Source organism: Cordyceps militaris (genome assembly GCF_000225605.1).
Source record: "Cordyceps militaris CM01 unplaced genomic scaffold CCM_S00007, whole genome shotgun sequence".
NCBI lineage: Eukaryota > Fungi > Ascomycota > Sordariomycetes > Hypocreales > Cordycipitaceae > Cordyceps > Cordyceps militaris.
Window position 1 is genome coordinate 1,692,670 of NW_006271975.1, and position 22,085 is coordinate 1,714,754.

Sequence of the window (22,085 nt, forward strand, 5' to 3'; positions counted from 1 at the left end):
CAATGGTGCAGTTTCTCCTTGTCCCCCAGTGCATTGCTATTTCCTGCGCTCGCTGTATCTGCCTCGCATCTCACTCATGCCGCCGGTTTCGGATTCGTATTTGATTGCGTGCCGTTTTGCTGTGCTGCATTTTCAAGCGTGTGTTGATCGTGCCTTGTCAGCCGGTCGGTGTCTTCATGTACCCCGTCGCTGCCATCCTGCGTGTGTGTATTCTGAGAATCTTGCTGTTGACTATGCCGTGAGCTCTCCGAGCTGGGCCGCTCCTTGTATGGTGGTACCACCGCCATACCGGCGACAATTGCCTTGTCCTGCTCCCGTGACTTGACATAGACGGGCAGCGGCTCGTCATCGGTGGGCGACCGCGATCGCTGGTACTCGCCGATGCGCTGCAGTCGCTGCTCCTGAAGCTGATGCTCCTCTTGTTCGAAAGTCTGGCGCTCTCTCCGCCGTGAGCGTATATAAAACCAGAGCGCTATCGCGGAAATGGCGGCGAACGCGGCAGCGACGCAGCCAACCACAATGCCAATGATTTGGCCCAGGCCTTTATCCAAAGCGTTGGGATTTATCGTTTTTCGTGTTAAGCTAGGGTCAATTTCCGTGCCTGGCTCCCAGGTCTTGACCGGATACTGTACGGATACGGTTGGCGGTGATGGCGATAGTTCAGAGGCATCTTTTTGTTCCCATTCGATGAACCAGGGTTGGTAGAACATGGTCACCACCGAGGGTCCTGGTGTGGATGTCGACGGAGTCGTGGCGTTTCTTGCTGCAAGAGCGATTGAGCCGGTGGTTGTCTCCGAGGCAGACCGGGTGGATGTCCTAGTGGCCGTGGTTTGCGCCGCCGGTGTCAAGGTCGTCGTCTTCAAGCAGTTGGCTCCAGATACGCCTGTTATATCGATATTGTAGAACATCGAGTATGAGAAGCCGCTGTGAAGAAACGTATTAGCACAGAGAGTTGGGATGAAGTGGATAGTCATCACCTACCTCGGACAGCAGTACGCCGTGGTGCGAATGGTCTCTGTATTGGGCTGATTATTGAACAAGTCGGACAGCTGATTGTAGTTGTAGCCACTGGGGCAAACGGCTTTACTGAAGCTGAATAGGTAGCTGCTGTTGATATGATTCCACCCAGACGGCTGGCAGGCAGAGAACTGGGCATTGGTGACGGGCAGCAAGATCTGCGAATAGGTTGTGTTTCCCTGGCTGTCTCCGAGAGTGACGGCGACTGTGGCCGGCGTCCAATTCTGTACTGGGGTGCATTGCGATGGCGGCACAAACTGCGTCGTGAGCTGGGGGAGGACGAGGACCGTTGCATTGGTCGAGGTGGCGTTGGCGCCGACGATGAAATTGGTGCCGTTTAATTGAACGGGCCCGCTCGACGATGCGACCGCCGTTGTCGTTGTCGTGAGCGAAGCGAGCGTGGTTGTGATTGAGGCTGACATTGCCGCGGCCCGGTCGCTCAGTCGCAAAGAGGGCGCGCGAAAACCATGGATGATGGCTAGAGCGATGGCGAGGATGCTGAAAATATAGAGAGAGAGAAAAAAGTCTGGGCGCAGATCGAAACGGCAGAAGAGGCACTCGTATCTGGATATTCTGACAAGAGCCGGCACACCAGTGATAACTAACTATAACGGGGCCTCCACAACTCTGGAACAAGGGCGGACTTTAGCGCAGCAGCGAGCAGAGGGTGTTGATTGGGGCTATCCCGGGCCGGGGCGGTTCGAGCGAGACAAGGGGTGAAGGCGAGCTAGTTACTGGTTCTCACTAGATAACTAGACTCTTGTCATGAGAACATAGTTGCGAGGGGTTGGTCTTTATGCGTCGCAGCGATTGAGTCATATGTGCAGCCTGCAGTCCTGCAGTTTGCTCTGCATGGAGATTCGGTGGAAGGATTAGGTGGACAGCCAGCCTCGCAAGTGCCCGCCGCCTAATTCGTACTCCGTACATAAATCATACACAACTATATGTTTGTGGGTGTGTCTAAATTTGGCAGCAGCACAGCCTCGACATCGTCGTCCACAGCAGCTTCTGGAGAGCGAACAAATGGATATAGTGGTACGAGGTGCCGCGTGTTGCGCGTGGATCGATCCATCCCTTGAGAATATCGCGGGTCCGCATACGCGACGGAAGAAGCCGGTGCATGGTCGACATGTGCAATATCTCCGAATTACCCAGTAGCTCTCGTCCGCCAGTTGTGCCTCTTTGCATTCCTACCAAGTCCGTCGGCGTATTTGTGGTTGCGATCGCTCGAGGGGCCGATGGCGACGCGACAGGCATTGGGCTGCAGCTACTCAATCGGGGCCGGTTTTCAAACGCCATGACGAATTACAATTACGAATAAGATTTGGGCTCGCGTGCTTGTTGCTGTTTCTGGGTGGTGGGATGAATGACGGTGATGCTGCGTTGGTTGGTTGGTAACAGCTTGGTGATATACAGATGAGTGCGGGGGCCAGCATTGCAGATTGGGCTGCGCTTTCCCTTTGGGCAAACCCATCTAATGACTTAAAAACGGGGGTTCTATGCTACCTTTACCATCTTCACACTGAATAAATAATTGCCTTGATGGATGGATGGCTAAAAGTACCTTTGTACATTTTTCAACGGTATGACTCCATCGGGAAGCCAGGCCCACTCTTAACAATTCTAGTTCTTCTACTGCGACGACGTCACTGAGCTGCATCTCAAAATCTCTACAAAGGACAAAGGACACTTCCAGCTTCCAATCAGCCGCCCGCGTCGACCCTGCGTCGCTTTCGCCCGCCCCCTTCCTCGCGACCTCTCACTGGATCTCACCCGCGCGCGGCCAGTCAAGATCATGAAGCGCGGCCAAGGACGATCTGCTGGCGGCAGCCGTCCAGCCTTTGGCGGCGCTGGCTTCGCTGCCTTTGGCGGCCAGGGTTCTGGCAGCTCCCTCTCGTATCTCGCCGAGCCGCCCTCGTTTGCCGCTGTGGCAGATCCAAACCTTGTCGTCTCGCTCAAGAATGTCATGAAAAAGGACAGCACGACCAAGACCAAGGCGCTCGATGAGCTGCTGGCCCATGTCCAGGCGAACCCCCACGACAAGGATGGCGGGGTAGAGGATGCCCTTCTTGACATATGGGTACGACGCCCTCTTCATCCTTGAAACACCAATCGTCGCGTACATCTCGCGATACAAGCTACTGACCCTGCAATAGACGCAATTGTACCCGCGTGCCTCCATCGACAATGCCCGCCGCGTTCGGGAGCAGTCTCACCACTTACAGCTCGAGCTGATGAAGTCGGCGCGCAAGCGCATGGAGCGCCACATTCCCAAGGTTGTCGGCGCATGGCTTGCTGGTCTCTATGATCGCGACCGCGCCGTTTCTCGCGCCGCCAGCGATGGTCTCGGCTCCTTTCTCACGACTCCCGAAAAGGGAGACGCCTTTTGGAAAAAGTGCCACTTTCAGATCCTGGCATTTGCTCTCGAGGCCATTCAGGAGACGCAGGATAGCTTGAGCGATGAACGCTCCACCACCAAGGAAGATGCCGAGGCAAAATACTTCCGCGTCATCAACGCGAGTCTGTCACTTATTCTGCGGCTTCTCCAACGGATGGACGACGCCGACATCGACCGCTATCGGGACAGCTACGACGAATACTTTGCTACCGACGCTGTCTGGAAGAGCATCACTGCCGCCGATGCGTCGGTGCGCAGAAGCACTTGCCAGATTCTCGTTTTGTGCCTTGATCGCAAACTGCCTTACGCAGACTCGGTGGAGTGCAGACAGGCTATTCTCACCGGCGGCCTCAAGACTTCACAGGTTGGGTCTGCGAATGAGTACATCCTCGCCCTGGTGAGACTCAGCAAAGAGCACCCGGATATTTGGGAGGCTCCTGCTAAGAGCAAAAAGTCCCCTGTTTCACGACTATATACATTCATTGCCAAGGGCTCACAGGGTAGCCGGGCAAGCTTCTGGGAATCTCTTGACGCTCTGCTCTCCCTCCTACCGCGCAGCGACGTCACCCTAGAATCGGAATCTGAGCTGCTCACTTCTCTACGCTCCGGCATCGAACACCGAGAAGAACCCCGTGCCAGCGCACAGCTCGGTTGGAAGTGCTACTCTAATACGATCCAGCGAGCGCTCAAGTCCTTGAATGAAGACGATGCCCGCGAATTAGCCAAAACTCACGCATTCAACTTGTTCGAACACTTCCTCTTTCCTCCCTCTACTCGAGCCTCATCCATTGACCTATCTACCCTTGGCAACATCTACTGCGCTGTAGCTGGCTCGTCTCCTGCGCTTGCCTCTGCTATGGAAGACGAACTCGCCCGACTCGCTGCTGCATTCTGCACACACCTGACCGGCTCTCTTCCCGGGGTTTCGAAAGAGTACCAAAGTTCTCAGGAAAAGGTCGGGCAGGAGGGCCGCCGCTGGTTTTTGCTCATCAAGGAACTGTACCATCGCTCTGAGACAGACAGCCTGCCCGGGCTGGCAGAGCAGCCTTCTCTGACCATAATTTCTCAGTGCATATCTCTGCTCGAAAGTCGAAATATGAAGCCATTTGGAGCTGCGACAGCCTTGAAGGAAGCTCTCTCCTCTGCACCCCATCTGTTTTCTGCGGATGCCGGCGTCGGTCTCTCCAACTTTCTGCTCGCTGCTGCAGAAGACTACATGGACAAACTGGTCGAGTCATCCTCGGCGCCAATTCTCTTGACATGCTTGGACCTGTCGTCTTCCGTTGAAAAGCTCAATACGCAGTATAGATCCACCTGGCACGCCTGGGTAACGGAAACGATGTTGCTACCACCAAGCGAGAAGCGTAGCGAGGTTTTGGAGGGCTTGATCTCACAAAGAGCAGCTTCAGAATTTGCGCAGTCGCACCAGGCTGTGCAGGCTCATATTCTAGAGCAAGCAACGGCAGTCGCCGATGGTGCCGGTGGCAGCAAGAATCTGTTGTCGGCGGCCGTCAACTCCGGCGCCCTTTCTCGCGACAATTTACTGATCCTTGTCAGACATGCTGTGGACGTGTTGCAGAAGAAACCGAGCGAAGAGCCTCTAGATATCTTGGTCATTGTGGCCGGTGGAATTCCAAAGCTGCTGTCTGAAGATGACAATCTGCACACCTCGATAGTTGCTGTCTTGCTTGGTATGTCTGAGCTTGATGGTGATGCCTTTATTTCTAGCAAGGCGGCCAAGGTCCGCGCTCTCATGGATCAACATACCGATGGCAACCTGCCTACAGTGGGCATTATACTGTCTAATCTCGAACGTGCAAACCGCCAATCTCTCGAGTAAGTGACTTCCCAATGCCACGAAACAGACTCCTAACTGCCACAGCATCGAAACCCTTGTCAAGCAGGCCAAGGAGGCTAGCTCTACAGTCGAGTCTCTAGAAGACTTGCTTCCCAGCACCAACGTCTGGATGGAGCAGCTCAAGCCATTCCTCCAGGCGCACATCGACCCCGTTCTCTCCATCAGCAGTCCGATCAGCGGCGCTACCCTCTTGTCCAACTCATCTTCCAGTCTTTCCAAAGACACGTTCCGGGTGCCTCGTGACCGACGAGGGCGCTCTATTCCTGCCAGGATGGCTCTTTATTTGTCGCTGCTGACTGCCGAGGGTATTGATCTGTCTAAAATCTCATCGCAGTTTTCTGTCGAGCTTTTGTATCTCCAGTGCATTACTGTGCAGCTCATCTCTGACCAGATTACGCTCCGCGGCACCAATGGTCTCTTCTTCAATCTCGAAGGTGAAGAAGGCATGCGCGAGGCAGACACCATCATTACCTCTCTCCGGTCATTTTTCAACAACTATACATCAGAAAAGGAATGGTGGGTGGCGGGCAGGGGTGACTCGGAAACAGAAATGGTTCGCCAACTGGCCAGTCTTCTCCTCGCGCAGTCAAGGTCTCTCTCGGCTTCGGCCATTTACAGTGCCCGGGCTCTGAGCGAGCTTCTTCAGGCGACTGCCGAGGCGCAAGGGTTGTCCGTCTCTCTAGAAGAACACTTTGTCAAGCCCGAACATCTCAAAACCACACCCGACACTGTCCTCGTCAGCGCCGCCATCCTGTCCGGACTTGGCGAGCCACTGCAGGCGTCGAAGCAAATCAGCAACTTTTGCAACCGCCTTGTTAGCGACGTGGCTGGGGCGGCTGCTGATGGCGAAAAAACTAAGTCGATCTTGTCCCTTCTCACGCTCTGCTCCCGGCTGTACGAACCTGGCGGGTTGCCTGTTGCGAACAACCGCATCGTGTTTGCAGTGCGCCAGATCACTAGCTGGTTCGAGGAGCCGGCGCTCATGGACGCAGAAACGTCCACCGAGGCCTGCCGCTCCCTCATCAGCCTGCTTCCTTGCATGAAGGACGTGTACGGCTCGTACTGGGAGAGGACGGCCACGTTTTGCCTGGCCACGTGGCGCAACGAATTCGAATATAACCTTGGCAGTCTTTTGCCGCTAGTGCACGCCTCACTGAAACTGGGACGGGTTCTCGAGACCATCTCGGAGCCGAATGATGACCTGGAAGACGCGCTCAGAGACTTCGCCAGCGACAAGCCATCAGCTTTGGTGGAGCTTCTCAAGCTCCTCCGTGACGTGGAAGCCCCTGCAGCCAAGATTGTGACTGCTGTTTTATCAAGAGAGGTGGACAAGATTTCAGTACACCAGACTCCGGAACTGGATGACCTATATCCCTTGGTGGCTTCAGAATCACGAGATATTCAAACAGCTGCTTTTGGCTTGCTGCACCGAGCTATCCCAGTGCAGCAAGAACAGGTGTCTGTCGACATACTGTTGGATCAGACCGACGCCCGACTACCCGACGAGCTACTATCACTGCTACTGGACGCCCCAACTCTGGAGAGCTACTCGGACGACGGCCTCGCTCGATTTCCGCAGGCGGTTCGCTGCTACTTGCTATCCTGGAAGCTCGTGTTTGACGCGTTCTCGGGTGCCTCGTTTCAAGTACGAAACGACTTTACGGAGAATTTAAAGACGGACAACTATGTCAGCCCGCTGCTAGACTTTACATTTGACGTACTCGGGCACTCGGCCGCGCACGCCATCAACCTGGACAAGGAGGGCTTCTCGTCCGATCACATTTACAACTACGACGTCAAGCTAGCCGACACGGACACGGACACGGAAGAAAAGAGCATGCAGTGGCTTTTGGTGCACCTGTACTACCTGGTTCTCAAGTATACCCCCGGCCTGTTTCGGACGTGGTACATGGACTGCCGCTCCAAGCAGACGCGCATCGCCGTCGAGGCCTGGACGACGCGGTACTACTCGCCGCTCATCATCGGCGACAACCTAGACGTGGTGCAGCAGTGGGCGGACTCCCAGGAAGCGCCGACGGCCGACGAGCAGGAGTTGCAGGTGCGCGTGTCCAAGTCGGCGCGCGAGGTGACGGCAGGATACGACGTGGACGAGGCGCAGGCGTCCATTGTCATCCGGGTACCGGCGAGCTACCCCATCGAGGGCGTCACGGTGGCGAGTCTGAATCGTGTGGCTGTGACGGAACGCAAGTGGCAGGCCTGGATCATGACAACGCAGGGCGTCATCACATTTTCCAACGGAAACATCATCGACGGCCTCCAGGTCTTCAAGCGCAACATTGTAGGCGCGCTCCGCGGTCATTCCGAGTGCGCCATCTGCTACAGCATTGTCTCGGCGGACAAGCGCATTCCGGACAAGCGCTGCACCACGTGCAAGAATCTCTTCCATAGGACCTGTCTGTACAAGTGGTTCCAGAGCAGCAACCAAAACACGTGTCCGCTGTGCAGGAACCCAATCGACTATTTGGGCGCGGACACGCAAAAGAGGAGACAGTAAGAGGGTCTGGGGTAATCTAGCGATAGAGAAAAGCACTTGAACAAAATTCGTAGCGGTTCAATTATAGAATGCATTTGTATTGTAGTAGCTGCTGGTTTATTAGAAGACTGATTGTGAGGAGCGAATATTGGAGATTTTGTACGCACCTCTTGAGCCGTGGCGCGTTTGCTGTAGCGAACCGCACCCGCAATCATTTCAAGCCAATCCGGGTCGAGACCTGGCAGTATCTCCTGCCACGACCTATGCGGAAAGACGGTCCACATCTCAAATGGCGACACCTTGAAGCCCCTCGCCTCGGGCCAAGTCTCCGGCGTCGGCGTGCCCATGGTCTTGAAGATGCTCAGGATGAGGCCGAGCTGGCTGCCGTCCTCGTGCGCCGCACGGGACTCAAACGGCGGCCGGGGCGGCGCGGTGAGGCACTCGGCAAGCATGACGCCGAGCGCCCACACATCGACCTCGGCGCCGTACGCCTTGTTCACAAAGAGCACCTCGGGCGCGCGGTACGGCCCCGTGCCAATGTCGAGGATCTTGGCAGCCGCCGGCTCCGTGCCGGCGGACAGTGCCGGGTGCCACGCGGTGCCAAAGTCGGCGAGGTACGCGGGGCCTGCGGGCCCGTCGAGGAGAATGGCCGAGGGCTTGACGTCGCGGTGGAGGATGCCCTGCTCGTGGATGTGCGCCAGCGCGCGCAGCACGTCCCGGAAGATGCTCTGGGCGTGCGGCCGGTCCAGGGCGCGGCCGCTGGCGAGGAGGAGCGCCTCGAGGGTGAGCGGCTTGTAGGGAAAGGCGAGGACCTGCTGCTGCGCCTGGTCGCGGAAGGCGGCGAGCAGCGGGATGCACGGCGGGCGGAGCAGCCGCAGGATGCGAATCTCGCGCTGGGGGTCGTGCGGCGGCAGCGGGTGCTGCACAGTGATGACCTTGAGCGCCGTCGCGCCGTCTGCGGAGCGGTAGACGGTCGAGGTGACGCCGTCGGCAATGGCAGTGCAGTTGCTGTAGGCGCCGATGCGCGTGTCCCCCCCGGACACGTCCGCGGCTGCGGCGGCGACGGAGAACGGGGCGGCCGGTTGGGTAGCCATGGCCGCGTTGCACGCGGTCGTGTAGTCTTGCTGTGACACCGCCATGATGAGTTTATATTCGGGCTATGCGGAACAGAGATGGTTGTGCTGGCTTACCAGGGATGCTGCATCTGTGTACGCGGCCTGCTCAATGGCGATGGCGGTGCTCATTGAGCCGTCGGGCAGTGCTTCCTGGCTGGGAGTCGTTGGTTGGGGGGTCTGTGCGAAGTACGGATGGACGGGGACGGCTTACATGGATCGTATAGTGCCATAACGGTCTGTGGCAGAGATGGCGAAATGCCAGGCGTGCTGGGCGGCGACCATGGTTGTGTGCTGAAGGTATCGTGATGGTGGTGGTGATGGTAGCGGTGGGAGCTGAGGTGGACAGTGGGGGTAGGGGGGCTAGAGGGGTCTGTAGGAGCGCTGTAACGTATGCAGGTAGTTATGCATGATGAAGTTTGAAATGGTACAGCGATGCATTGTATTTGATTAGATTTTATGCGTATTCTCATTTCAATGCGTCTTTCTTTTTTTTGGCTCTAAGCTGGGGAGCAGGCATGTTCTTAATAAGGGCGCTAAAAGGCCCGATGGGGAGCGCTGTAGAATGCTGACTCGATTCTAATTAGCGGTGCTAGCGTTGACTTGAGAGAAATTGTTCAGGGCAAGACAAGTGCTGAAGTCGGCGGAGACCCGCTGTGGTCCGCTGTGGTCCGCTGTAAGGCAGCCTATTGAGAAAAAAAAAAGAATACGTCTCCACAATTACTAGCCTCATCCCAAACAGCTCTCCCTCCGGCCTCCCCAGACTTCGTCATGACCAAGACAGACGCAACTTAGCGACCCATACCTATAAACCCCGTCCTGTGTTTCTCGTGGGCATCGCCACCCTTTCCACCGCGCCTCTCCTTTTCCTGCCTCTCTCATCGCCCCGTCTCTTGCTATCTTATCTAGAGCCACCGAGTATCCCGAATTCCCGCCGCGGCCGAGCGCTGCAGCCAACCCAAAAGCAATCCCCCGCAATGGATGACCTCGCCAGGGCCGAGTACCCGGCCATGTTGGTGCGTCGTTCTTTTTTTCGACCTTTGTCGGGGCGTCTGTGCCATTGCTAGCAATGATAGCTCGTGGCACGTCAGCCAGATGTCGAGAGCTTGGGTCGCTAACTGTCCTTGCTGTAGCCGCATCTTCAGCCGAACCAGGCTGCGCAGGTCCTCAACGACCGGGTCAAGCGCATCGGCAAGATCAACAACGAAATCGCCGACTGGCTCCAGGTACGACAACATCAATGGCAGTCCGCCGGTGACTTTTCACCTCTCTCTTGTAGAGGGCGGGTTGACTTCGTTCTTGTCGCAATACTGACTGGTGCCATTGTGTAGGAACGCCGTCGCGTCGAGGAACAATATGTCGCAGGCCTGCGCAAGCTCGCTCAGTTTAAAGTCCCGCAGTCAGAGCTCGGGTATGGCGCTACTACCACCGACCATATCCCTTCATTCTCCTTGCAAGCTAACGGTACCTGCGCAGCGTTTTCCAGACGCCCTGGGCCCGCATCCTCGGCGCCGTCGAGCGCATCGCCCAGTCCCATCACCACTTCGCCGACGGCATCGAGCGAGACGTCGAGCTACCCCTCCGAGGCTTCCCGCAGCGCAACGACGTCATGAACATCAGCACAATATCGGCCAATTTGACCTACCTCGGCAAGGACCTCGAGGACGCCCGCGACAAGGCCGACAAGCTAAGCAAGAAGGCGGCCAAGACGAGCGCCCAAAAGCTTGACACCGCGTCCGCGCGGCTCGAGTCGGCGCAGCAGGAGTGGGATTCGCAGGCGCCCTTTGTCTTTGAGACGCTCCAGGCCCTCGACGAGTCCCGCGTCAACCAGTTGCGAGACGTCCTTACGCAGTACCAGACGCACGAATCTGACCAGGCGCACCGGACACAAGCCATTGCCGGCGAAACGCTCGCCATCACCATCGAGATTGAAACAGAGTCTGAGATTCGGGGCTTTGTGCAGGGCACCATTGGCGACCGGCCGCTGGCTCCTACCCGAAGCTCGACACGGCGCTCGTCCGTTGGCGTGCCAGCAAATCATGCTTCCCAGGCTCCTGCCACGCCGGCATCTGTCAGCCGCGAAAATACCATGCACAATAACAACATCACCCCTACGCCATCAGTCCCACAGTCTGTGCCCGAGGAGGATAACTTTGATCAATCACCGGCACCCCAAAAAGGTACGTGACATTGCTCGCCCATTATCATCCATGCTATGTGCAAGGAAGCCCCACTGCTAACGTCACCTAGAATCCAAGCTTCGACGACTCGGCACGATCCTCGGTGGACGACGTCGCCAGAGTGTACACGGTGGTTTCGGACAGTTTGGGGCGCAAAAGGCCCCTAATTTCGGACGTCTTGGGAGTAGCGGCCGTGGCATCTCGCCCCGGGCCTCGGCGAGCAACCTCAACGAATCTTCCCGACTGTCCTCCCTCGCCGAAGACGGGCCTGTATCCCCCATCCGTCCCAAGACGGGCGGCGACAGGCCCAACGGCCTCGCACACATGGATGCCGACGCCGTCCCGCCGCTGCCCATCTCGACCGGCACCAACGGATCGCTTGCCGGCCACGCCGAGCCCTCTGCCGAGGGGGCCAAGGATGCCGAGGGCTTCACCGTTCGCGCGCCCATGCATGACCCGATTAGCGAGGCGCAACGCGAAGCTGCCAGCGATGATTCCGAGCAGCCGTTCAAACTGAGCATCCAGAACCAGCCCATCTCTGAGGAGGACCCCGCGGAGAAGCAGGCAGCCTTGTCCAGCGTGGCCAACACGCTCAAGCTCAGTTCGACCACTGCGCAGCGCTCGCGCACCGTTCGCGGCCGCCGCGACGTCCGCAACACAATTTACAACCCAGTGACGGGCGGCCTGCCTGGCGCGCTCTCCGACAGCTCCATTGCCTCCCTCCCCTCCATTGCTAAGCCCGTCGCGGCCGCGCCGGCACTGACATCGGAGTCCAGCACTGCCGGCGTCTCCGACTCCCAGTCCGTCCGCTCCGGCACTTCACTCGGCAATTTTGCGCACGTCCAGCACCCGGACATGCACGGCCCCGGCCTTCACTCGTCCATTATCGAGACTGTGTCCGCCCAGTTTGAAGACGGCGAGATTAAGAGCGTGTCCATTGCCGGCGAGATTGCCTTTGCTTACCACAGCAGCGACGCCCATGACAAGAGTAAGCCCGCCCTGACCACTCCAATCGCCAACTCCCAGACTAACCTCCTTCGCCAGCCCACGAAACGATTCGCATCAACAATTTTGCCCGTCTAGAAAAGATTGGCCCGAATCGCATATTTGTGCAAAACGCCTCGATTGAGCACCCGGACCAGTTTGCCCTCGACCTCGCTCACATTCCCAAGACATCCACCGCCTTTTCCTACCGTGTGTTCGCCGATGAGGCTAGCAATCCCCTCGCGCTCCGCGGTTTCGTGCCCTTGCTCCTCAAACCCGCGTGGAAGCCCCAGGGCGACAAGCTTGGCCTGCTCTTGCAGTACCAGCGCAGCCCGGCCTGCACCCTCCCTGGCCCGCTGACACTACACAACGTTGTCGTCGTCGCTACCTATGACGGCCGCGCCACCGGCGCTCAAACCAAACCCAGCGGCACCCACCTCAAGGACAGGCACCTGGTCTACTGGCGTCTTGGCGACGTGGTTCTCCCGGAAGACCCCGATACGGCGCAGAGAATTGTCTGCCGCATTCTCGGCGCCGACGGCGCCGAGCCCCGGCCCGGTCACGTCGAGGCCCGTTGGGAGTACCTCACATCCGGATCGGCCGCCACCGCCTCGGGCATCTCGGTCGCTCGCCTAGCTGAGGTCAAGGGCAAAGAGGTAGCCACCGCCAGCGACCCCTTTGCCGATGCCGACACTGCGCCGGACACGCCGCCCCTGCAGAACTGGGTCGACGTGCCCCTGACGCGGAAGCTCGTCAGTGGCAAATACGAGAGCAAGTGAAAGTTGAGAAAAAGATCAACAAAAGTATTCCCTGGATGGTGTCTCGCATTTTCTTTATCTCTTCTTCTTGGTTAGTACTGGTGTTCTTTTGGAATGCCCTCGTTTTTTTATAACCGTATATAGGTGCATCATGCCCTCCTTTTCTTTGGTTTCTTCCTTGTCTACAGATTAAACCCGAGCAGTACCAGTCCTCCTGTTTTCCGGTCAAGACTAGCACTAACTCTCTCCCTTTTCCCGCCTTTACACCCCATTTTCAGCGTCATTTTATATCTATACTCAGACCAAGGACTTGACCGTCCCTCTCTACCGCTTTTTTTGTTAATTTGTATCATGTAGCCATGCTTTTGTATCGAATAGTTTCTAGAGTTTATACACTTTTTTTCTCGAAGCAGATGGTCTATTTCAGGCATGTTTTTGTTCTTGATTGGTAGTCATATTGGCCTCCATGATGTTTCCTAGCTTAGTGCATGGTTGGCTTCTCTAGTTCAACGCCTCGAAATGTGCAAAATTTTCGCCATCCCAAAATAACAAAAATAGTACAGTCCCAGATAAATGTTCACCATCCCAATATACATGACCCACTCCCGACTGTCATTTTCGCTGATGCTACCGCTCTTTATTGTTGTTATGCTCCTCGTAAAACTCCAGCGTCAGCGCCGCGAGGAATCCCGGGATGCAGCCCTTTTCGCGGACCCAGAAGCCAATCTGGTCGGCAATGCGCTGGGCAAACTGGCTCTTGGGCCCGCCGCCAACCTTCATGGTGCCGCGCTCGCCGTCAAAGACGATGGAGTTTTCGTGCTCGTCCGTCTTGGACGGGTAAAAGGTGCTCTCGACGCGCATCTTGCCATTGGGGATAAACGTCACCGTCCACCCGAGCGTCGAGAAAATAGCCTCTTTGAACTCGTGCGACTTGCTGCCCCAGACTTCCTTCAGGCGGCGCGCAGACTTTTGCGCCGACGCCGTCTCAGCCCTGGCGGCAGCAATCTCGCGCTCCATAGTGCCCAGAACCGAGCTTGGTATATAGGGCACCGTCGTGGCCTTGCCATGCTTGGATTTGAGCGTGGCGAGGAGGTCCTTGTTCTCCTTTTGTAGCGCCTCGAGCGTGGCCCGCTTGATGGCTTCGTGATCCGTTGTCGGGTTAGAACGGAGTGACAGCACGCGTGTCTGGCCTTGAGACTTTGCCACTGCAAGCTGCTCGCGGCTGACGCTGAGCTCCTTGGCTTGTATAGCCAGCTTGGTCTGCAGGCCTGCGAGCTCTCCTTGCAGGCTACGGTTCTTGCGCGTCAGCTGACCGAGCTGCTCGCTGCCATCGTCGTTGGTGTAGGTGCGCTTGGATCCCGCGAGCGGCTGCGGCGTGGTGGGTGTGACAGGGTGTGGTTCGACAGAGGAAAGCTGGACATGAGCAGCTTGCAGCTCAATCTTGTAGTTGTCTATGAGAGCCTCGAGCTCCTGAACGCGATTTACGCGCACCTCGTCAAATTGCTCTGGCTGCATGGTTTGATCTTCTGTGTCAAAAGCCTTAAGCTGAGCGCGAAGGCACTCGACCTCCTTGAGAGCGAGAACCTTCTCACGCTCTAGACGCAAGCGAGTCTTGTCCGTAGACGTGGCGTTGGCCGAGGCCTTCACGATCTCGAGATCTTCTAGAAGCTTTGCTCTTTCCTGCTCGTACGACTGGACCGTGTTTTGTAGGGCAGTGATTTCACCGCGCAGGGCACCAATCTGATCGATGTAGTTTGCCGTGGTATAGCGCTCCTCTGCTAACGCCCGCGCCATGGCTTCGGGCGTGTCAAACTCGGCACCAGCGCCAGCCGAGCCGTCCAAATACGATGCCCATGAGCGTCTCTCATCTTCAAGGCGCCGCCTCTGTAGCCTAGCTTCTGCCAGCTCAGCCTCTAGCAGTTCGGCGGCTTCAACTCTACGCTGCAGCGACCTCTTTTCCTCTTCCACCACCTCAACTGCCTTGTTGACAGAGCGCAAATGCTTGAGTTCGGACAGCCGGTCGCGATTTGTGCTTTCCAGGGCACGAATGTGCTGCACTTGTTCGGACAACTCTCGTTTAATGGCCTGCATCGTGTCGGCATCGCCCGCCTGCGCTTTGAGACGCAGCACATCAGCTTCGAGAGCTGCAATATGCGCATCACGCTCTGCTACCTGGGCTTGGGTCCGTTGGATTACCTCCTCACGTGCGTCGCTATCGTGGCTGTAGTCTTTGGTCGCTCGTTGCAGTGCCGTTAGTTGCGTTTCTAAGTCGGTAAGCTTCTTCTTGCTAATTCGCTCCGCATCATCTCTGGCAATAGTCAGATCCTGCAGTTGCTCTTGGGCAAGATTGGCTTCGTCTTGGGCGGCGCGGAACTTGCGTTCCAACTCTCTGGTCGACTGTTCGCTGACATCTTTCAGGCCTTCAAGTTCGGAACGCGTTTCTTCGAGCTGTGCCTCGAATCGGCCCCGGGCAGCTTCTGCAATTTGGCGCTTTTGGAATTCATCCTGTTCTCGCCGTCTCGCCTGCTCGACCTTGTTGTTTTGTTGAGAGAGCGCAATTTCTTTTTCAGAGTCGGCCGTTTGCATGCGGTACTGTAGCGTGCCGATCTCGGCCTTGAGAGACTCAATTTCCCGTCGGTACTTTTCATATTCGTCGGCGTCGGGTGGTGCAAGGTTCTCCTTGATACTATCGCGAGAGCTCGGCCGCGTCGAGTCGGCCTGACTAGGGCTGCGTTGAGACAGCGCGCGCTGGTTTGAGTCGGCACCTGCCACCGGGTTGTAGGTCGTTTGCGTGCTGGCACGGAACGATGCAAGCTATAGGCGGGTTAGATGATTCTGCCTGCATAGCCCGGAGGTGGTGAGGTGCATGCCGCAGAGCTTACTCTCGAAAATTGCGGCCCGCGAGGCAATGACGACGTGCTGGCGCGCATTCGCGAAGCGGCTGTCGTGGCCGTCGCCTGGCGACTTGAGGGACGCTCCCCGGACTGAGGCGTGTTGCGTCTCATTGTTAAGAGGATATGGCCATGAGAAGCATGGGAAAGCAATGCGCCGCTCAAATAGCGATGGTATGGATGGTCGAGCGATGAGTTCTGGGAAAAAGCGTTCAAGTAGTCGATTATGTCGAGGCTAACTAGTGGTGTTGTGGAGGTTGGAGCATGTAAACAAGAGCAGACCTCCATCACAGAGGACGGTGGGGCAGCCTTTAGCCTTTCAGTTATGCGAGGAACGTGCAACAGGGCTCGCCAGCTGCCAACTCGCCGTTGGCCTCAAGCTCGCAGCTGCCAGAGACTTTATAAAGAGAGAGTACAAACGCGCACCACAATCACGTGAGGATCTGAGCCCAATTTCGAGATAACTTCACTTTCTATCCTCGTGCAATCCCGAGATAGGTAGTTATTCCACTGGTACCCGTCACCACCACCACCTCCCAAATGTAAGCCGCCCCTGGCTCAAAAGTCAAAAGTGACCAAAGTCAGGCAATCTTCGCCCCATCTCCGGCTGCCCCATCCTCTGTTCGCCCTGGTCAGACCCTGCTAGTGCGTCCCATTCGTCCCTGACAAAAAAGGCTCGTCCCCTAATAAAGTCTAACACCAGGGTAGCAAATTTCCCTGCGGCGCCCTCGTGGACAATAATACGACGTCGAGTGGACACTTTGCAGCTTTGCTCCCTAATAATAATCTGCACCCATCTCCTCGTTCCCTTCTCCCGACGACATTCTCCCGTTTGCTTCTTCGTCTCTCGCTACATCACGTCTTTCCTTTAACCTTCTTCATCCGAATCTATAATACTACCTTTAATCATGGCGTCCGTTTCCGAGTCGGCTCTGGTCGCCATTGCCGCCCAGCTCAGCCAGGTCATGGGCGCTCTCGAGAAGCAGGTGGGTTGCGTCTTATGTACTTTGTTTGTGCCGCCGAGGGGTTGTCGGAGTCGCTTCGCCGTTGCGCGCCGTGCCAGCCCTACGCGCGCGCAGGTCTCAATGGCGAGATGAACTAATGTGCCATAGAATTCCGAGCTCTCTGAGCTTCGTGTCGAGTGCTCTGCTCTGCGCACCCAGAATACCAACATGGAGCGCCTCCTCCAGGATAACGTGGTAGGTGATGCCCAACTCCTTTCTCGATATTGAGGCTCCACTCGTCAATTCCAGCTGGGCCTGGATTGTCTGCACCTCACTCATTGAGCGAGTGTAGACTGCATCCCACAGGAATCAATCGCACATGCAGTCGCTCTCGCTTATACTCGGCCTATTCATGATCCATTCTCCCCTGCTGCCTCATACTGATCCGTCACAGCACAAGTACGACAACCGCAACCTCAGCCTCTCCCACCCCTCCCCGGGCCTTGAGACCTCGTCGCCTTTCCTCTCCGCCACCTCTCTCCCCCGCGTGGCCTCTACTCTCACCTTTAACCCTCTTGGTGATCAGCCTCTTTTCACCACCGCCTCCCCCGCCTATGAAATTCCCGGCTTCTATGTCGTCATTCCCGCTGGTGGTGCTGGTACCCGTCTCTGGCCCCTGTCCCGCAAGAACCATCCCAAGTTCCTGCTCGATGTCTCGCTTTCAGGCCGCTCCATGCTGCAGTCTACCTGGAACCGTCTTGTTCCCCTGACTGGTTCCTCTCGCATGACTGTCGTCGCCGGTCCTGCTCACTCCGAGGCCATCAAGGGCCAGCTCCCCCAGCTCGAGGACAACAACCTGTTCACTGAGCCTGGTCCCAAGGACTCCATGGCCGCCATTGGTCTCGCCGCCGCCATTCTCGCCGAGCGTGATCCCGATGCCATTATTGGTTCCTTCGCCGCCGATCACATGATTTCCGGTGAAGATGCTTTCCTCGGCGCCGTCCGTGAAGCTGCCAACGTCGCCAAGGCTGGCTATCTCGTTACTATTGGTATCGCGCCGTCTCACCCTGCGACCGGCTTCGGTTACGTACAGCTCGGAAAGGCCCTCAACGGCCACAACGCTCCCACCGCCCGTCTCGTCAGCTCCTTCAAGGAGAAGCCCGATGCCCGCACCGCCGCCAAGTACCTCGCCTCCGGTGAGTACCGCTGGAACGCTGGTATGTTCGTCACGCGCGCAGCTACCCTCATGGAGCTTGTACTAGAGCACCGCCCCGAGATCCACGCTGGTCTCGTCAAAATCGCCAAGGTCTGGGACAACGAGCCTGAGCGTCTTGCTGTTCTCGCCGAGATTTGGCCTACTCTCGAGACAATTGCCATTGACCATGCTATTGCGGAGCCTGCCGCTGCCGAGGGTAAGGTTGCCGTCATTCCCGCCACTTTCGGTTGGGACGATGTAGGTGACTTTTCGTCCCTTGCTGAAATGCTTCCCGCCGAAGCCAACTCCCCTCGCGTTCTCGGTGACAGCGATCTCGTCGTTTCCGAGCAGACCTTTGGTGGTATCATTGTTCCCGGTTCCGGCCGTCTTGTTGCTTGCCTGGGTGTTGACGATCTGGTCATCGTCGATCTGCCCGATGCGCTCATGATCACCACCCGCGCTCGTTCGCAAGAAGTCAAGACGCTTGTGAAGAAGGCCCAGCGGGCTGGTTTCGGGAGCCTTATGTAGAGACGTTGTTTTGATGACGTGTCATGGATTCTGTGGCATCATTGACTGAAGAAAATTGCTTGCCAATGGGCAAGCTGTAATAAATGGCATCTTGGGAACGGTATTTCAGCTGTAATTTATACTAGCGTGCTAGCTAATTAACCACTTCACTTCTCTCATATTATTTCAAATTCATGAAGGACTTTTTCGGTGACTAGTGATGTTGGCTGAAGAATTCGCCTCGCGAGTTAGGACGACCCATCACAAATACCCTACACCCACAAACTATAGGCCAAGAGTCGAACACAGCCCTCAGCGCATAGGATTTATCAATGAGGGCATGCATCGAGTGCAGCTGCCAAGCGACTGGTGTGATACAAGGAATTGGTTACGACGACATGATTAATACCACGATGTGTGCCATCTTTCATGGTAAAAACGGCTAGCTACACAACGCGACAGACAAACTAAGCTGCGTCATCGTGTTACTGTAGTAAGAAGGCAAACATTGAGATGACAAAACTGTTATTGAAGTAGCCAAGTTGTACTAGATCTGTTCTGCCACCTTCTTTGCCAAGTATACCTCTCTCCAATTTATTCGCGTCTGTTCCTTTAGCAGCCACACCGCCATGACACAGTTGCGAAAAAGTACTGAAGCCATATCCAACCCAGACCTTCCAAGCATGAGAACCTCGTGCTCCAGAGACCCCCGTGGCCGCTGGAGTCCTGTTGATTTGTAAAGAAGAAACAGTTTCTGGGTACAATATGTATGAAAAGAATTGGGTTATAGTTGCCGCTACCGCCAGCGATCGTTTCGACTCTTTCCTCTCATCAGGCTTGCGCGTGCCCCATCACGGCAAGCAAGGAAGCCGTCGTAGTATCGTGATTAAATTGCAAACGTTCGAGGAAAGTGGTAGGCAACGACGTGTTTTCTCATTAGAATTTGAGTGCGTGTTGGCTTCCACGCTTCGAGAACCTTGCAAGGTAAAGACGCTTGTCTGTTGGTGGTTATAGGTAGTTGCTTCTCCGTGATTGTTATCGCGATGGTGCCATGGCTCGACGGTTTGGCTACGCTGGAGGGCAAAGGCCTTGACGGTGGTGTTTCTTTCTGTGCCGAAGTATCGGGAAGGCTAGATGCGTTCTGCAGATCCGCAAGCGATCTGTGATGTAGTGAATGATTGCATTCCGATATAAATCAGGTCGCGGTAAAAGGAGTGTTCATCTGTGCTGCAAAGGAGCTTTCTGTTGATAGAGGGCAAGGAAAAGAAGTTTTTCCAAGACAAAGGAAATAAAAAGGAATGATGTGTCGAGTGTGGAAGCACTGCAGAGCAAGAAATCTTCGTTCCTCTTGGGGAGGCCGACGACTATATATGTACGCGTCTTGACTGTTGGTTTAGGTGTACGTGGCCACAATTGCGGATAAACAGAGAATTCGCGTTTCTAAGCTAAAGCATGGAGTAAATAGAAGCAAACACGAAATTGACTTGTTGTTGAGCGCAAAATATGAAGCTATGCGCGTGTGCAGATATGAGCGGACTACTGTTAAATATATCTAGTATGAACTAGTGTGAAGCTAGGCCAACAAGTAGCGAGAAAACAGTAAACACGAACCTTTGAATCCAAAGGGTTCTAGTCGCCTAGGTCTTATTGAAAAGAAATCTTCTCCATTTCCCATGCGCCCACATCCAACGCGCCTACGAGCCAACCACTCGAGCCATGCGACGCGGGGTCGAGTCTAGAACCCCCTCTCCCCAATACAGTCTCCAAAAATATGAAACCCTGCATTCTGTCATCAAGCCTATTAAATCGGGCCATCGCGGGCGTGATGCCGTCTCCGAGGGCCCTGCGGAATCATGCGGGGGGGCTTCCCCATCAAATTCCCTCGCCAAGACGGGGCTGAAAGCCAACCATGTTACCCAAGCCCAAGACCAGACTTTGGCGGGGGAGGAAAGCAAGATTGAGGCTGAAGGTAGGGCCGTGCCTTTGATGTGGCGCACGATGCCGCTTTGAGAAGGTCAAGATGCTCATCGTCAAGTTTTAGACTACTGAGTTATGCATATCCTTGGGGTTGCATTGAGGGTGGACTGGTTGTTGCTTTCAGCTCCCCCATTCGCAACTTGGGTTAACTGGACTCGAGTTCTGTGCCAAGGACCACTACGATGATCCCAGTCGTCTTGTGAAATATGAGAATGGGTAACCAGCGCGACGTGACGATGGCCGGAATTGGGTGAGTCCAAGTCAACGGAAACGTACACCGTGGCACATTGATGTGTAGCGAATTCTGACCTGAGATCAAACAATTAGAGTTACACTGACTATGTACGGTGCCTGAGTTGTTCACGGGCCGTACAAACCTTGATGCCGCTGGATGTTCTGGTGCCGTGTCCATGTACATATGCGGAGAGACCATTCCGGCAACGTGACCGAGCATCTGGTCGGGGAAAGCAGCCCACACCGTGAACTAGGCGCAGGCTGGACTCGAACTGGCTAACAGAGTAACCAATCACGGTAGTGAAACATACACTTTGCCCTGCCAAGTGCTGACGTTTTGTTCTTGGCTGCATCTTGGAATCAGTCGTGGCGAGGACCCGATGCACGTCCAAGACCGCACCATGGCCAGCTCAAGAGGGGTAGACTTTTCAGCTCTGGATAAAGACTCGGCTTCAATACGATCTTTACGATGTTGCTTTGGGTTCAGAGTTAAAACAGAGAGGCTGGCAGGCGTGTATAAGTAGGCCAGGTGCGGCCGGACAAGGAACAAGTCGACATCCTCTCAAGCACTCTACGTTGCCAGCCTCTTCTCCTACTCACTCCAACTTTCACTCATTTCAATAAAATCTCTGATTCTAAAACCGACCATCCACCAACATGAAGTTCGCCATTGCCACCGCTTTCCTTGCTGCTTGCGCCAGCGCTGTTGAGATGAAGGCCTGCAGCGGAACAAACATGGGCGGCTCCTGCACCGCCAAGGTACGTAAAGTTGTCCCCGCAGATTGCAGAATGAAAGCTAACATTGGGTTTCTAGACTTCCCTGTAAGAAATTAATTCTCTATTGCCCCCCCGGTTCTCGAGCTGGTGACTGACAACATTTAGGGGCTCTACCTCGGGCAGCTGGAACTCGTACAACTTCCGTGCCTCGACCAACCGCTGTGTTCGCGTTTGCAACGGCTGCAGCGTATGTTTTGCCGATTCCCTCTCGTCCCTATTACGAAAAAAGTTGCTAATAGCCGCATAGAGCCTCGGCTGGCGCTGCCAGACCTACTCTAACAACAACATCAAGTTCACCAAGTTCATCATCTTTGACTGGGCGGGCGGCAATGGCCCCGACGCCACCACTTGCTGTTAAATTATACACGACAAGAAATACACATATGAGATGTGCCACTTCGATTCTTGAGAATCTTTTAGTTGCCGCAACGCTTTCCTGTGTACAAGGCGATGGGTGATGGCTTGGATCAGTTTCAGCCGGCAGGATAGATAGCCAGGTTATTTAGCCAGTGAATATTGAACCAATTTATCATCATATTAGTGCGACGAGTAAATGACATCTGTAGGGCAGCACTGTGTCATAAGGTAACTAGTTTAACTATTGCCTGACTTACATGCTTGCATGCCCCCGGCTGGGGACCCGCACTCCACTTCCGACAGCGATCCACATCCGCGATCGCTTCTTTTCCAGTCTCAACTCGACATTCTCTCCGAACCATTACGACTTTGCCGGCCGAGCGGCCCCTGACGCATCCTCAC

General features: G+C 55.7%; 7 protein-coding genes across 7 annotated transcripts; 4 read left to right on the forward strand and 3 right to left on the reverse strand.

Moving 5' to 3' along the window:
- Window positions 1-74: 74 nt before the first annotated feature.
- CCM_08761 (uncharacterized protein) lies at window positions 75-1,439 on the reverse strand (the record flags this gene model as incomplete). The annotated part of the gene is made up of 2 exons (XM_006673897.1): window positions 75-924; window positions 982-1,439. 2 exons carry the CDS (start codon window positions 1,437-1,439, stop codon window positions 75-77), a joined length of 1,308 nt encoding a protein of 435 aa, XP_006673960.1.
- Window positions 1,440-2,812: 1,373 nt separating this feature from the next.
- CCM_08762 (RING zinc finger protein, putative) lies at window positions 2,813-7,788 on the forward strand (the record flags this gene model as incomplete). The annotated part of the gene is made up of 3 exons (XM_006673898.1): window positions 2,813-3,097; window positions 3,174-5,251; window positions 5,298-7,788. The coding sequence occupies 3 exons, from the start codon at window positions 2,813-2,815 to the stop codon at window positions 7,786-7,788; spliced, it is 4,854 nt and encodes a 1,617-aa protein (XP_006673961.1).
- Window positions 7,789-7,849: 61 nt separating this feature from the next.
- On the reverse strand, window positions 7,850-9,164 carry CCM_08763 (cell division protein kinase (Ctk1), putative; the record flags this gene model as incomplete). Its single annotated transcript, XM_006673899.1, has 4 exons — window positions 7,850-7,876; window positions 7,935-8,924; window positions 8,958-9,036; window positions 9,094-9,164. The coding sequence occupies 4 exons, from the start codon at window positions 9,162-9,164 to the stop codon at window positions 7,850-7,852; spliced, it is 1,167 nt and encodes a 388-aa protein (XP_006673962.1).
- Window positions 9,165-9,856: 692 nt separating this feature from the next.
- On the forward strand, window positions 9,857-12,822 carry CCM_08764 (Fes/CIP4 domain-containing protein; the record flags this gene model as incomplete). Its single annotated transcript, XM_006673900.1, has 6 exons — window positions 9,857-9,895; window positions 10,013-10,105; window positions 10,211-10,290; window positions 10,356-11,059; window positions 11,130-12,047; window positions 12,104-12,822. The coding sequence occupies 6 exons, from the start codon at window positions 9,857-9,859 to the stop codon at window positions 12,820-12,822; spliced, it is 2,553 nt and encodes an 850-aa protein (XP_006673963.1).
- A 606-nt stretch (window positions 12,823-13,428) lies between these two features.
- Window positions 13,429-15,806, reverse strand: CCM_08765 (M protein repeat protein; the record flags this gene model as incomplete). Its single annotated transcript, XM_006673901.1, has 2 exons — window positions 13,429-15,615; window positions 15,684-15,806. 2 exons carry the CDS (start codon window positions 15,804-15,806, stop codon window positions 13,429-13,431), a joined length of 2,310 nt encoding a protein of 769 aa, XP_006673964.1.
- A 794-nt stretch (window positions 15,807-16,600) lies between these two features.
- CCM_08766 (Mannose-1-phosphate guanylyltransferase (GDP)) lies at window positions 16,601-18,359 on the forward strand (the record flags this gene model as incomplete). The annotated part of the gene is made up of 3 exons (XM_006673902.1): window positions 16,601-16,678; window positions 16,805-16,891; window positions 16,989-18,359. 3 exons carry the CDS (start codon window positions 16,601-16,603, stop codon window positions 18,357-18,359), a joined length of 1,536 nt encoding a protein of 511 aa, XP_006673965.1.
- Window positions 18,360-21,206: 2,847 nt separating this feature from the next.
- Window positions 21,207-21,684, forward strand: CCM_08767 (uncharacterized protein; the record flags this gene model as incomplete). The annotated part of the gene is made up of 4 exons (XM_006673903.1): window positions 21,207-21,308; window positions 21,364-21,371; window positions 21,432-21,513; window positions 21,574-21,684. 4 exons carry the CDS (start codon window positions 21,207-21,209, stop codon window positions 21,682-21,684), a joined length of 303 nt encoding a protein of 100 aa, XP_006673966.1.
- Between the last annotated feature and the right edge of the window lie 401 nt (window positions 21,685-22,085).